This window comes from Canis lupus, chromosome 10, assembly GCF_003254725.2.
Source record: "Canis lupus dingo isolate Sandy chromosome 10, ASM325472v2, whole genome shotgun sequence".
Classification (NCBI taxonomy): domain Eukaryota; kingdom Metazoa; phylum Chordata; class Mammalia; order Carnivora; family Canidae; genus Canis; species Canis lupus.
In genome coordinates, this window is record NC_064252.1 from 28,969,727 (window position 1) to 28,984,689 (window position 14,963).

Below are 14,963 nucleotides of genomic sequence, written 5' to 3' on the forward strand. Positions count from 1 at the left end.
GGGTGTGATCCTGGAGACCCTGGATCGAGTCCCACGTCGGGCTCCCTGCATGGAGCCTGCTTCTCCCTCTGCCTGTGTCTCTGCCTCTCTCTGTGTCTATGAATAAAAAACAAAACAAAACCCTAACTCCCCACTGTCCCTCAATCCCGTCATCCTTTTCTGATTCTACCACTATCCAACATTATTACTGTTTATTTTCTGTCTCTCCCCCCACTCGAATATAAGCTCTATGGGAGCAAGGATCTGGTCTGTCCTCTGTACCCTCATGTCTCTGGCACTTACAGTAATCCTGCCTCTTAGAAGCCGCTCAGCGTTTGTTGAATGTGAATGAACTGTGTACGAGACATGATGATGGATATGGAGGGACAGTTGAGAAATCCTAAATGACAGGCTGGAAAGAAAGAGAGGCACCAGGATGTCTAAGGCAGTGGCTGGCTGACACCAGCTGAGATGGCCACAGAGTCAAGGTGGTTTGACAAGAAGCCAGAAGCCTCCCCACAAGAGCTAGAGGAGCTGGCACTGGACGGCCAAAACGTGGCAGTGCCTGGAGGAGACTCCTCTCTGAGCCCCACTTGGCTTATCCACAAAATTGAGGATGATAATATGATACCAACCTTACTTGGTTATTTTGAGAATAAATAAGAGAGATTCAGTTTAGGAGAGTGCTTGGTGGGGCACCTGGATGGCTAAGTGGTTGAGCATCTGCCTTTGGCTCAGGTGGTGATCTGGGATCCTGGGATCGAGTCCCGCATCAGGCTCCCTGCTCAGTGGGGAGCCTGTTTTTCCCTCTGCCTATGTCTCTGCCTCTCTCTCTATGTCTCTCATGAATAAATAAAATCTTAGGGGAAAAAAAGAGAGTGCTTGGTATGCAAATGTTAATTATTTTATTTATTTCTATAGTCTGGAAGTTGGTTGGTTGGTTATAGATGTACATATGTAAATACGTATTCACACTTATTAAGCCATGAATTCATCAGGAAGAGTCTCAGCAGTGGCTCAGAATCCTTTCTGTTGGTTCTTACAAAGCATACTTCCCTGGGTGGGTAAGCTGGCTCTTGAGTTGAGTGCACGTACCTTTCTCTTTGGCTTCCTTCTTTTCTTCTGATAATTTTCCTTCCCACATTTCAGGGAGCTCTCTCGGCTCTTAGAACACTTAATATGCTCAATATAGACACCAATTCTCTTAGCAGAAATCTTGCCCTTAGTATGCTTACTACAATGCCAGAAGCATGCTGGGTGACATCGAAGACCCTTCCTGTTTCGCCATGGTAACAGGGGTTGGGCATTCCTTTTGAATAGTGCCCATTCCCTTCATGTCTGCAACATCACCTTTCTTGTCGACTCGCACGTATGTGTTGAAGGAACCATTCCACATTTTCTAGAAGGCCCAGAGAACACATAGCGGTGCCTCTCCTCTTTCCCTTAACATTGGTCATTTGGGTATATCACTGGGAGGTGGCTGTTCTGGAAGAAAGGAAGGTAGGTGTCAGTTATTGCTCAAGACTAGTTTTGCATCCATGCTGTGTTTTGTGCTGTGAACCTAAGTAGGCAGAAGAACTGCTGGAGAACCATGAGAGATTAGGAAATAGGTTTCTCATAGGAGGAACATCCCTCCCTGTTTCAGTTGGGTTTTTTTTTCAAAACAGATCCTGACCCAGGGATTTGAGTGCAGTGGTTTATTTGGGTCATGACCCCAGGAAGCACAGTGAAGCAGCAGGGAAGGAAGACAGGGAAGAAGAAGGAGAGGGGCAGCCCAGGTGGCTCAGCAGTTTAGTGCTGCCTTCAGCCCAGGGCTTGATCCTGGAGACCTGGGATCGAGTCCCGCATTGGGCTCCCTGCATGGAGCCTGCTTCTCCTTCTGCCTGTGTCTCTGCCTCTCTCTCTCCCTCTCTCTCTCTGTCTTTCATGAATAAATAAATAAAAAAATCTTTAAGAAAAAAAGGAGAGAAAAAGGCACGTTTATGAGCAAATTAACATTGTAGGCCACTGGGACTCACTCCCATTGTGGATGCTTTGAGGGATTGTGTAGAAATACCTCAAAATTGTCCTACAAAGAGATGAGGAAGATGGGAACTTTATACACCAACTTCTGTTTCTCCTTGGTTAAGGGGTGCCCTTGGCTAAGGGGTGCTCCTGGAAATCCTGGCTCAATGAGGCAGGCATATTCCTGCAACCAAAGAAAGCCCTTCTTTCCAGTTAGGGAGCAAGTGACAAGTGTGGAATGTGTGGGAATTGTCAGCAGAACCCACAGGTGACTTTCAAGGTAGGCCACAACAGCATCTGCTACTTCTCTTTTGGCCTTTGGGTGCAGATTGGGAAAAATGAATCCCACGTCTTCAGTTTCCCCAAGGGAGAAGGAATGTAGTCATTATATTCTTATTAAAAAAATTTATTGCCGCTCCCTTCAGAAGGATTAAACATCCCCGAGCTATTGAGGGCAGGCTTGGCCACATAACTTGCTTTGGCCGATGGAATGAGAGAATACGGGTGTGCCTTTTCCTTCATGGGGCCCACTGCCCTCCTCTCTTCCCTCTGCCACAGAACAGTAATGACCAAGACACAGAACAGCCCATCACCCTGGGTCTCAGAGTGAAGACAACATACTGCCAGCCCACAATGGATATATGAACAAGAAATCTTCGTGGTTGTAAGCCACCGAGAATTTAGAGATATTGCCTCCTGCCACATACCTTAGCTGGCTCCTAATAGAAGGAGTGATTTATCTGATTGGGGACTAGGGAAGAAAAACTGGACGTGGCTTGGCTCAGCACCGTCCTTACTCTTTCTTCAGATCTGCTTGACCCTGAGAGCAGGGGTTTCTGATTAGCTGTGTACCCCATGCAGCGAGGGGTCTGTCCCTGCAGGGACAGCTTGTGGTTTTCCAGCTATGCCTGTGGCTTGGTGGTTGAGCATGTCTCATTCAGAAGTGGAGATTCACAGCACATCCCTTTGGCTGTACACTCAAACCTTGTGTTTATCAGTAATAAATCAAACATTTTTATTTCCTCTGTCTGTCTCTTGTGTCCATCTTTAAATTGGTTCCTGACCTGATAGAGAAGAGAGGTGCTATTTAGTGAGCCCCTGTTAGCCCCCAAAGTCTCTGCATGGTTCCACGAATAAAATGGCTTTTTTTTTTTGGGATGGCTAGGTGGCTCAGTTGGTTGAGCATCTGACTCTTGGTTTCAGCTCAAGTCATGATCTCAGGGTCCTGAGATGGAGCCTGGCATTAGGCTCTGGGCTGGGCATGGAGCCTGCTTAAGAGTCTTTCTCTCCTTCTCCCTCTGCCTCTCACCCTCTCCTCCCCAAAGGCTTTTTCCACCTTACTGGCTTTTGCCTGCCTTGCACTGTGGCATTTTTCATGCTCAGCTTCATTTTGTTTTTTGTTTTAAGATTTTATTCATTTGACAGAGCAAGAGAGCACACGCAGGGGGAATAGCAGAGGGAGAGGGAGAAGCAGGCTCCCTGCTTAGCGTGGAGCTCCATCCCAGGACCCTGGGATCATGACCTGAGCCAAAGGCAGATTCTCAACCACTGAGCCCCCCAGGCGCCCCTCAGCTTCATATTGTACATTAACATCAATAACAAATGGCAATGACAACTTTACTTGTGTGTTTACTCTGTGAGCGCGCAGAGGGCAACATCACAGGGGTTCTGGCTGAAAGCACTGTTAAGTCAGAAAAATGGGAACAGGGAGAGGAACACGCCTATTTCTACCTTGCCTTTCACTGTTTTTTCCTTTTCTTCTCTTTTCTTCATCTCTACCTCCTTTGTTCTTCCCCATAAAACCTACAAGAGTCAACTTCCTGGGCTTAAACCAGAGTTGATAAGTTAAGGGATGCTGTATTCATTCAATCATTACTTAAAAAACATCTCGGTATGGCAGGTATTATGGAGATGTTTGTTCTTGTTTCCTTTCTCATCACTCTCCTTTGACATCAGGCTTTGAATGTTATCCAAAGATAATACTTAGTATTTTCTTCAAATTGGTGTCATTTTACGCACCTTTAATTTCATAGGCTTTAATCAAAATGGTTACACTTCTGATTCCTAATCTCTGATCTTTTAAACATTCATTATGAGATAGAACAATATTTAGGTATTTTCTCAGAGTAAGTAGTATATAACCTGCTATAAAATATACACAGACACACACACGGCCCAAACTTCAGTGGCTTAACACAATTCAGCTTTATTTCTTTCTTGTCTGTTGCTGGCAAGGCAGTGTCTTATATAAGCAGTTCTCCTCCAGTTGACAACTCATGCACCCAGGCTCCTTCCCTCTTGTGATGTCACTGTCTTTAGCTGGTGACCTCCACAGCTACTGCATAGGGGGAAAGAGAGCCAGAGGGTCAGCAGGGATGTTTTCAGGGGCCAGGCCTATAAGTGGCCTCTATCACTTTTACTCACATACCGTTGGCCAGGATGTTGGCACACGTCTCCATCCCAACTGCAGAGGAGGCTAGGCACTGTCTCCCTGTGTTGGCAGAAAGAGGAAACAGTGCAGGGATGGTCTTTGCCTTTTTTTTTTTTTTTTTTTTTTGCCTTTGAAATGTTAGCTCATGTTCTCTCTTCCTCCTTCTGCAGGTACCTCCCACTATTCACACCTTCTCTTTCTTTCAGGAGTAAGACTGTTACAGTGGAACTGTAAAGAGAAAGAAGAGTCAGGACCGAGCTTTTGAATTTCAAAATAGACTTTTGAAACACATGGCTTGAGATAAAAAGTCTCTGTGTTTCAAAAGTCTGGTCTCTTGAACTCCCATAGTCTAACCCTTCCATGACTCTGATCATGCAATCAATGCTCCATGCAACCTAGAGATTTTCCCCAGAATCAGAATCAGCCGGGACCAGCGTTGCCTCCTCTCCCAGGAGAACAGAGGTAGCAAGGGCTGAGTTGAGAGGTGAGCTGTCAAGGGGAACAGAGCTGCATCTTTTGAGGATCTCTGTCTCTTACCTCCTCCTCGAAGGAGCCCCAGGGAGGACACAGAGACACAGAGCTCTATGTGGGTGTGACTCTGTAGGGAGAGGAGGTCTATGCCTGCTGTCCCCATCAGAGACCCTGGATGGGGGGACACATTTGCAACAAGGGTATGAGGAGTACTGATGCCTCCTCAGGGTGTCTACAGAGCAGAGGCCAGAGACAGCCTCTCAGAGGTTCCCAAGACCCCAGAGCAGTGTGGGAACAATTAGAGTTTTCTGTGACCTTAGCAGAGGTGCGAAGCCTCAGACAGAGCCTTTCCTGGAGAGGCTCTAGGTCAGCGGCACTCTGGAAGAGCAGACAAGGCAGCTCAGTGGAGGCCAGCAGGATCAAGGTAGATGGCAGATAGGGACCTGGAGAAAGACACCTGAGTAGGTGCTGGTAGGGACAACGAAACAGAGGGCCAGGGGCTAATGCTCAGGTGGAAGGTAGGATCATGACAGTTAAGTTCTGTCTCAGAGAACAAAAAGTTAAGACTTTTCTGTTCCCTCTTCCTTAGAAGATTTGTACTCACCCAAACTAAACTACCCTAAAACATCCACAGAGACATGGGGAGGCTTGGGAGGGGCAGTGGACTTGGAGTATGGGGACCTTTGGCACCAACCATCAGGTGTGACCTTGAGTCTGTCCTTATACCTCTCTGGATCTCAGTTTTCTCATCTGTAAAATGAGATGTAATACTACCTGCATCAAGAATGTGTTGTGAGGCTTAAATACCAAAAAAAAAAAAAAAAAAAGAAAAAAAAAAATGCCCCTAGTTCAGGGCCCAGCGCATGTCAGGGGCTCTGTGAATAGCTGAACCCTCCCTATCTTTCCCTCCTGAGATCATTCCCAATCTCAAAACACCTTACATCTCCACGGGAAAGATGGATCCATGAGGTTATGTATACTAGGGCCTGGGAAATAAAATAAAATGTCTTTCCCCACTCTGTAAGAAAGCAATACAAACCTAGGACAGAGCACAAAACAGACAATGGAAGCCCGACTTGAGAGCAGGGTGGGGGTAGGGGCAGGGTGAGCATGGTGACTGCACTAAATGAAAAACAGCAACTCAATACCCTGCTATCATCCTTCATCAAACTACAGAAATAGAAACCAGACAAACACATTATGTGAAGGGCAAAAGGGTTGGCAAGGTTCTGGCCTATAGGAAAAACCCAGGTTCAATAATGCCATGAGCTGAGGGAGGTAGGGAAGTGAGGTCAAAGTCAATAGCGGCGTTTGTGTCAGAAAGGCTGGTTTGATAGTCCTAATGAGGCCTAAACATCACACGTCCCTCTTTTGCTGAACTCAGTTTCTCATTAGGCTCTGTATCTGCTCCCAGATCGGCCAGCCACATGGCAGGAGCTGCTTTCGCTTCCTCTGGCCGATGAATTATCAAGGGTATTCTCCGCCTTTCTTTTTTGGGAAAAGAAAGCTTTGGAGTAGAAAATACTCTCTTCTATTTATATCTACCCTTCTCTCCCTGATTAGAGAGATGATAAATTTTGGGGAAGGACTCAGGCCCCAGCCTCTGTCTTTATTTAGAAGACTGCATGGTTAAGGCAGCGCTTCTAAGATCATCTGCTCTGCTCTGGGTCTTTATATGTTCTTTCAGGGGGGATGTGAGAGCTAAGGCTGGGTTTTTTTAAATATTTTCAGGATTGTTGGAATAGCCACATGTTCGTGCCAAGCTCTATGCTCAGGGCTAGGGACGCAGAAATCAAGTAAGGGATTAAGAAAAGGCTCCTATTCTCAAAGAGTTTACAAATAACAAAGATTTAGACCACCAACTTGTCTGACCGTTGTCGGTAACCCGAGTACTGGGTTTACAATAACTGGCATTTGATTAGACCTTTCATAAGACATCTTACAGCAGTCCCCCCTTATGCACTGGAGATACTTTCCAAGACCCCCAGTGGATGCTTGAAACTGTGGCTAGTACTGAACTCTCTGTATACTATATATACTTTTTCTATTAGTACACATCTACAATAAAGTTTAATTTCTAAATCAGGCCTGGTAAGAGATTAATAACAATAAAAATAAAATAGAAAAATTATACAATAAGTATAATACAAGTTATATGACTGTAGTCTCTCTCTCTCTCTCTCAAAATATCTTATTGTCCTGTACTCACCCTTCTTGTAGTGATGGGAAATGATAACATGCCACTACAATGAGATGAAGTGTGGTGAAGTTTGAATGATGCAGGCGTTGCAATGTAGCATCTGACAAGTTATGAGAAAAGGGATCCTCTGCTTCCAGGTCGTGGGTACCTGAAATGGTGGAAGGCAAAGCCACAGATAAGGGTGGGGGGACTACACATTTCCTGTGGCCCCACAATAGCCCTGCGGCTAGGGGCTTAGGCACCCACTTAGCTGGGGCATCGACCTAGCTCTTCCAGTCTCAATGTGAGGACCATGGCCAGTACTGACTCTCCTCCCAGTGATATGACCCCAATTTCAGTGCTGTTACCTTCTAGACAAATGTTTCTCTTGGTGAACAGTACCTCATCCCTCTTAAGCCCTTGCAGATACAAAAGAATTTGCTTATTTTTGATCAGAACCCATATCCTGGGAAAACTCCTCCTCACTTTTAAAGACTCACATGAAACATAACATTCTCAATGAAGCTTATCCTCCCTCCCCCAGGCAGGAGGAGTTCCATCTTCCTATATGCTCCTAGAGCTGCTGGCACATATATTAATCATATTAATAAGGATAATAAGGGGGAATAATAGTAGTAAAGAGGTCTAAGTTACCATTTACTGAGTGTATCTATGAGTCAGGTGTCATGTTAAGTGCTTTGCATGCATTATTTAATGCTCAAAAGAACCCCGGGGGGGGGGGTGGGAGATACTATTATTATTCTCAGTTTATAGATTATATGAATTGGGAGTTAAGTTTGGCTGCAGGTAGCAACCTGTTCACAGTGGCTTAACCAAACAGGAACTTACTCTGCTCAAATAATAATAAATTAGAGGTAGATGGGCTAAGGGTGCTATGGCAGGTCCATAATATTCTTAGCATGTGGCTTTTGTCACTGTGGAGATAAGACATCTGCTGTTTTCCAATTTGTGTTCCAGGAAGAAGGAAGGGTAAACAGCAAAGGATGAAGGGCAAAGAACCCTTTTTTTTCTTTTTTTTTTTCTTTTTGAGGCTTTGTCTTCTTAGTTGGGAAGGGACACCATCCCTTACCTACATTTCACTGGCCGGAGTGGTGTTACATGGTCACCCTTAGCTAGCAGGAGCCTGAGAATTCAACTTTTTTTTTTTTCTTTCCTTTTTTAAAGCTAAGCAGATTTTTGCTCTGAACAAAGTTGGAGTTCTGCTAGTAAGTAAGGAGAGGAGGATGGATATTGGATTAGGACCTACCATGCTTGTCACAGAAATGAAGAAACTTGGCATCTGAGACGCCAAGGATCTTGTCCAAGTTCAGATATGTGGCCAAGGCAGATGCCAATCTATGTCTGTTTGATACCAGAGACCATATCCTTGACTGCTGTGAGAGAGGACTTCCTTATCATGATGTGTTACAGTTGTCTTTCTGTTTGTTCATCCCTTCTTCCCCAGCATGTGAGCTCCTTGATATCAGGAATCAATTCTGCTCATCTTGGTATCCTAGACTCTTGCCCATATTTGTTAAATGGATAAATGAACAAATGTTAGGACTTTAGTAGTTTCTGCAGCTAAAAATTCTTTCCAGGAAAAGATTCTTTAATTGTCCTCATCCTCTGTAATGTTTTATAATCTGTTTCCAAACAGGTAGCTGTAGACGTATATGCAAGAAATGAATCTGGTCTTTGTGTCACTGTAGGCGCCTCTGGCCTCTTCTACTAGTTACAGGCTTCTAGTCTCTCTCTCCCTAAATGCTTATTTACAGGGCAGGGTCCAATTTCTCTTTGTTCTGTCTGGTCATTCAAACATTCCTATACTACACCACTCTTTTTCTTAGGGACGTGTGTGCTACTTGAATAACACTAATCTCATTTCTTGCTGGGTCATGGAACAGGCCAGGAAGGATCTAGCATCATTTAGATTCCAGTACTTTGGCAAGGCAGGTAGAGAGGGAATGAGAATTTTTAAGAAGCCAGTTTGGAAGGTAAAATTTTCAGAAAGCCAACCACTTGTCCCTATGTTAAAAAAAAAAAAAAAAAAAAAGTTGTTCCACAGGCCATGAAATATCCTAATTTTTCTTCAGAGCTATAACACTTAGTTGGACAGGCTCAAGCCCCATCAGCTGTGGGGGGTATTGCCAATAGGGATCCTTGACTTAGGTTGAGGTTGCCTATCTCAGCTCAAGAACAGGCCATAGGCATTTGGATTTCCAGTTTAATGGAATATTTAATACTGCCCAAGTAGCAGTATTAAGAGATGCTGGGCTTCTCTTTCCAGCCCCGTGGGCCCCTGGCCAGTAGCTTACAATCACTAAACAAATTGGATGATAAATATTTACTGCTTGTTAAGCAGTCACTATATGTTAGGCACTGTGCTAAGTGCTCTATTTTGTCTCATTTAATCCTTAGAACAACATTGCGACTGTTATTGTCATCTTACAAACAAGGAATATAAGGCTTGATGAAAATGATTTGCCCAACACAGCGGTTGCACCAAGGGGTGATTTGGGGAACTCGGTCTGCCTAGCTTAATCTCTAGCAGCCACAAAGAAACTATCTTATGTAAATTAAAAAACCCATAGTAGTGATACTGATAGTCTTTGATCTTGATCATGAACTTTTTTCACTCTCATTTAAAATGTGAATAAAATGATCATGGTAATAGTAATAATAATAATAGCTAACATTGAGTACTTACTTTGGGGCAATTTGTTTGAAGTTCTTAATGTGTGATAACTCCTTTAAGCCTCACAATAATCCCTTGAGGGAGGTACTATTAGTATTCTTAATTTTTGGATGAAGAAAGTGAGGCATAGAGAGGCTAGGCAGTTTTTACAATGCAAACATGACTTATAAGTGGCAGAGCTAAAATTTGGCTATTTTTATTGATGATCTATAACACAGCTTAGGTTAAAAAAAAATGTGCTTGCTCTGAAAACTCTGCTTCAAGACAATCCCTTTAGTCCTCCTTTCCAAGCAATGTGCGGGCCCTAAATCCCTTCTGTATAGAAATTCTTAAGTCATCACTGGCTCAGCATCACAAGCATAGTAGGTGGTGAAGCTTGGATTCAAATTTGTGTTGGTCTGACTCCAAAGCAGGGATCTTTACCACTGTACTATTTCAGAACCGGCCAGATTAAACCCAAGTTCAAAGGACAAATCATAGGCCCAAATGGAAATGACCTTACAAATCATCTAACGTAGGGTTTCTCCACCTCAATATTACTGACATTTTGGGCTGGATAACTGTTCACAGCAGCATATTGCACAGTGTTCCTGGCCTCTCTACCCACTAGATTATCAGGATCACTCCCGTCATCCCTCCGTTGTAACAAACAAATATGTCTCCAGATGTTGACAAATGTCCTGGGACGGAGGAGAAGGGGCAAAATCGCCCTGGTTGCCAACCACTGATCCAAACCATCTCCTCATTTTACAAATGGTGGAGTGGGGGTCCAAAGAGATGAAATAAGTTGGTTAAGCTAGTTAGCAGAATCCAGGTCATTCACAAAGCATCACCATACCCCTATAATGTACAGAGCATAGGTGGAACTCAGAGGAAGTAGATGCCCTCTTGGTCCTTACAGTCTGGTAGGATAGAAAAACTATTGCACATTTATCTCCAATCGCACAAGGCTGAGAAGCAATAAAGTGTTGCACAGACAGCAAGGCGCAGAGGAGGAGAATATGATCTGGTGCCTGAGCTCTGGATCCGCCAGTATTTAGATACAGGACTTAACTAAGCTTTAGGTCCATCATCAATGAAATGGAGATCCTGGTATTTACTCTGCTTATACCAACAGCTTTGAAAGGGTCTGTGGACACCTGGTGCGAACTGTAAAGCTCTCTCTCTTTAAAGACTTTTATTTATTTATTCATGAGAGACACACAGAGAGGGAGAGAGAAAGAGAGAGGCAGAGACACAGGCAGCGGGAGAAGCGGGCTTGCTACGGAGAGCCCGAGGCAGGACTCGATCTTGGGATCCGGGGTCACGCCCTGCGCCGAAGGCAGGCGCTCACCCGCTGAGCCACCCCGGCGTCGCTGTAAAGCTCTTACGGGCACCGGGTGTTATTACGATGACCAGAAAGCGATAACAGTAATTCTTAAAGTGTTTCAGAACCGCAGAGAGCCCTGGAGCGGTGGCTTCATTCCTGGACCTTCCGAGTCGAGATCCCTTTCTTCAGCGAGCCCTCCTCCTCCACGCAGCGCCTCCTTCCCGGCCCGGAACCAAGGCGGCTACCTGGGCGGACTCAGGTCACCGCTCCGCACCGCCCGCCCTCCCGGGCGCTCGGCCCCTCAAGCCCCGCCCCCCGGGCCGTGGCCCCGCCCCCCGGGCCGTGGCCCCGCCCCCCGGCGCAGGCCCCGCCCCCCCGCGCGGGCCGGCACGCCCGCGGCACGGCGCCTCCAGGACTGGCCGTCGCCCGGGCCGGAGATTCCCGAGCTCCCCCGATCTCCTCCCGGCCTCCCTCGGACGCCCGGAGCGGAGGCGGCGGAGATTGCCGAGGGGCGCTGGCCCCGCCCCCGCCGCCGCCGCCGCCGCCGCCGCCGCCGCTGCCGCCGGCGCCCCCGCCCCGCCACGGCCTCCCGCGCGGGCTGCAGTCCCAGCGCTCGGTCCCTCCCTCCTCCTTTCTCTGCGCCCGCCTTCCCGGGGCTGCCACAGTGGCGGGTCGGCGGCTCCCGGCCAGTCAGCTCGTCCCGGCCCGGCGGGTGGCGAGGGGCGGTGTGAAGGAGCGGGCGCGGGCCGGCGGGCGAGCTCCGTGAGTGCGAGAGGCGGGGCGCGGGGGGCCGGGCCGGGCCGGGCCGGGGGCGCGTGTGCGAGCGCGGAGCCCCGAGCGCGGAGCCGCGAGCGCCGAGCCGCGAGCCGCCGAGCCGCCGAGCGCCGAGCGCCGAGCCCCGAGCCGCCGAGCCCCGAGCCGCCGAGCCCCGCGCCGCCAGCCGCCGAGGGGCGCCGGGCCCGCGCGCACGCACACGCACGCACGCGGGGGCGGGGAGGCGCGCGCCCGCCTGTCGCGACAGTCGGGGCCGAGGCCCAGGGGGAGGTGGCCTGTCGCGGGTCGCCCGGCTCCCGGAGGCGAGGGGGGCGCGGGCGGATGGCGGAAGGCGCCCAGCCGCAGCAGCCGCCGCAGCTCGGGCCCGGCGCCGCTGCCCGGGGGATGAAGCGGGAGTCGGAGCTGGAGCTGCCGGTGCCCGGAGGGGGAGGAGACGGAGCCGAGCCCGGCCTGAGCAAGCGGCCGCGCACCGAGGAGGCGGCGGCCGACGGCGGCGGCGGCGGGATGCAGGTGACCGCGCGGGACGGCGCCCCGGGACGGCGGGGCCGGGACGGCGGGGCGCGGGGGGCCGCGTGGAGGTGGGAGGCGGCCGGCGGGGCCTGCGGCGGCGGGGCGGGGCGGGGCGGGGGTGCGGGGGGTGCGGGGCCCGGCGGCCGAGCGGGTTCTGGCGGGGATCGAGCACGGTCGAGGCGGGTTCCATGTCTCGGCCCCTTCCAGGGCTCCTCGGGCTGCAGTGGGAGCCGGGGGTCCTGGCTCAGTTGCCCAGGGGGCCGCCGCGGGGCGTCGAGGGCCGGGCAGCCTCCCGACAAGTAGCTCTCGGGCAGCGCTCGGCGCACGCGGGCCGGGGCCGGGGCCGGGGCCGGGGCCGGGGCAGGGCCGCGGAGGCGACCAGGCTCCTCGAGGGCCCGGGGATGCGGCTCAGCTCGTGGGCGGCGAGAGGCGCGGGCAGCCGGGCGGTGGGTGGGCACCGTGCCGCCGGGGTCCGCAGCCCCGAGCCGAGCGCGCCCGCCTCGCCCCGCCTCGCCTCGCCCCGCCTCGCCCCGCCTCGCCACGCCAGTCGCTTCCTGCGCGGGCGAGGACCCCCGGCCGCTGCCCAACGTCCCGGGGCGCCGGACAAGACTCCTAGGGCCGTTGGGAGACCGGGTTCGGAGTTGTGGACTCAAGGACAAGCTGGCTGATCGCGGAGGGAGCGGGAAACGTAGTGGTGTCAGTTGACTCCGTAGTTCCAGCAAGAGCTAAAGCCTTCGGACCTTTTAGGATCTGGTCTCTGTTCTGAATACACTCGCTGTGAAATGGTGGAGCTCACCTACCCGTTGTTTACACATCTGCCTAATTCTCTTAGAATCATAGAATGTTAGAGATGGAAGGGACCAGAGACATCATCTTTTCCAGAAGTTCTTGACCTGGATGGGCTCGGAAGACTCTTAGGCAGAACAGTTTACGTGCACTTTTTGGTGTGTGCGGGGGAAGTCAATAGTTTTCCTCTTTGTGTGTTTTTTTTTTTTTTTTTTTTGGGGGGGGGGAGTGTCCAAGCCTCAAAATGTTTTAGCCACCACATTTTGTAGATGGGGAGTCAGAGGTCCAGAGAAGACTAGTGACTTGCCTAAGGCCACCCAGTTAGCTTGTAGCAAAACTAGAACTAGAAGCCTCCTCTTCTAATTCCTATTCCTGTGCTCTCTCCATTACACCACTCTTGGAAATCCCTGCAGTGCTAAAAGACTTCCTGTGCTCTGCTCCCTGCTTTTCAAGGCTCTGCCTGACTTCCTGTGTTAGAGACCGAGCTGTATTTGAGCCTGGCATGTTTGCTGTGTGCTTACGGGTCTCCTCTGCAGAGGCCGCTCAGTTACTTGTGTTGATTTGGATAAAGTGACCCTCTTGCTGTTTGTTTTTGAATTCTTTTGTTTTGTTTGCCTGCTTTTGTTCTCCATCAGAACTGTGTCAGGCAGAGGGATTGTGAGAAGTAAAAGCTCAGGGCCATGGAAAAAATATCAAGGAACGTGGGGAGACTTCAGGTGAGGTGGATTAACGTGAGCTCATCAGAAGGGGTGACTGGATGTGGGTGCTGGTGAGCACCGCCTCCGCTTGGTGTGTGCCTACATTCGTGTGGGTCTGTATTCATTCATTGTTTCTGTCAATCACTGTTAACTCTAAGGCTCCCCCCTCCCTTTCCTCTCCTTTCCCCGTGGGGCCCATTATTTGCTGGTTGGCTTCAAACTGGCTAAGGATAGTAGTATCTGGAAATGGAGCATCACATAGGGACTTTGGAGTATGCAGAGGAAGGAGTTGGATTAGACTCTTTGGGTACAAATGGGCAACTTAGAACTATCACACAGAGAATCTTTTTTTCACTCTGTGCATTTGTGGATCTTTATTTTTCAGGTCATGCATTATCATTGCTGTAGTTCTGACACACCATGTCACACAGGTGTTCAGATCATCATTAATCTAGCCCTCTGCCTTCAACTAGCTGTACACTTCGGGAAAATCCCTGCTTTTTTTTGGGGGGGGGGGGGCTCTGTGTCCTTAGTTGTAAAAGAAAAGGCTTGTACACGATGATTTCTAAATTATCTCTTAAAAAAAAAAAAAAGGGCATCAGATTCCTTGACCTGAAGGTGTACTTGGTGTTTCTAGTCTGGGTGGAGAAGACAAAACTGGGTGACAAAAAAAAAAAGAGTGCACGTGTGTGGGTGTATGTGTGGTTTTGTGTGTATGTGTGTAAGTTTCAGAGGAACAGGAGCAGAGATACCCTAGAGTGGATGCATGTTACAAGTCATTGCATAATTTAGAGCCAAAGTATGCAGAGGATTTGTGCTAGATGAAGGGGAAGGTCATTCCTGCTGAAATGGTCAAGGGAGGCTTTATGGGAAGGCTGAAATTTGAGGTATAATCTGAGTAAAGGAGAAGTAATGTTCCTGAAAAGATAGAATCTAACACTCAGTGACCCACACTTGTAGCACTTTGCTATATCATTGTGATAATAATAATAATTATTATTATTTATTTATTTATTTTTAAAAATTTTTTTATTTATTTATGACAGTCACAGAGAGAGAGAGAGAGAGAGAGAGAGAGAGGCAGAGACACAGGCAGAGAGAGAAGCAGGCTCCATGCACCGGGAGCC

General features: G+C 49.0%; 1 protein-coding gene and 1 long non-coding RNA gene across 2 annotated transcripts in view; one reads left to right on the top strand and one right to left on the bottom strand.

The window, feature by feature from the left end:
• Nucleotides 1-4,177: 4,177 nt before the first annotated feature.
• Nucleotides 4,178-9,323, bottom strand: LOC112674989 (uncharacterized). The gene is made up of 4 exons (XR_003145698.3): nt 8,332-9,323; nt 7,095-7,233; nt 4,412-4,642; nt 4,178-4,321 (listed from the first exon to the last, which is right to left on the bottom strand). It is a non-coding gene; the product is annotated as an uncharacterized LOC112674989 (long non-coding RNA).
• Nucleotides 9,324-12,084: 2,761 nt separating this feature from the next.
• Nucleotides 12,085-14,963, top strand: part of RBFOX2 (RNA binding fox-1 homolog 2) — a 273,967-nt gene continuing 271,088 nt past the window's right edge. Inside the window, 1 exon segment of the mRNA XM_025461198.3 lies at nt 12,085-12,352. Coding sequence (XP_025316983.1) covers nt 12,164-12,352 — 189 coding nt within the window. The 5' untranslated portion in view covers nt 12,085-12,163.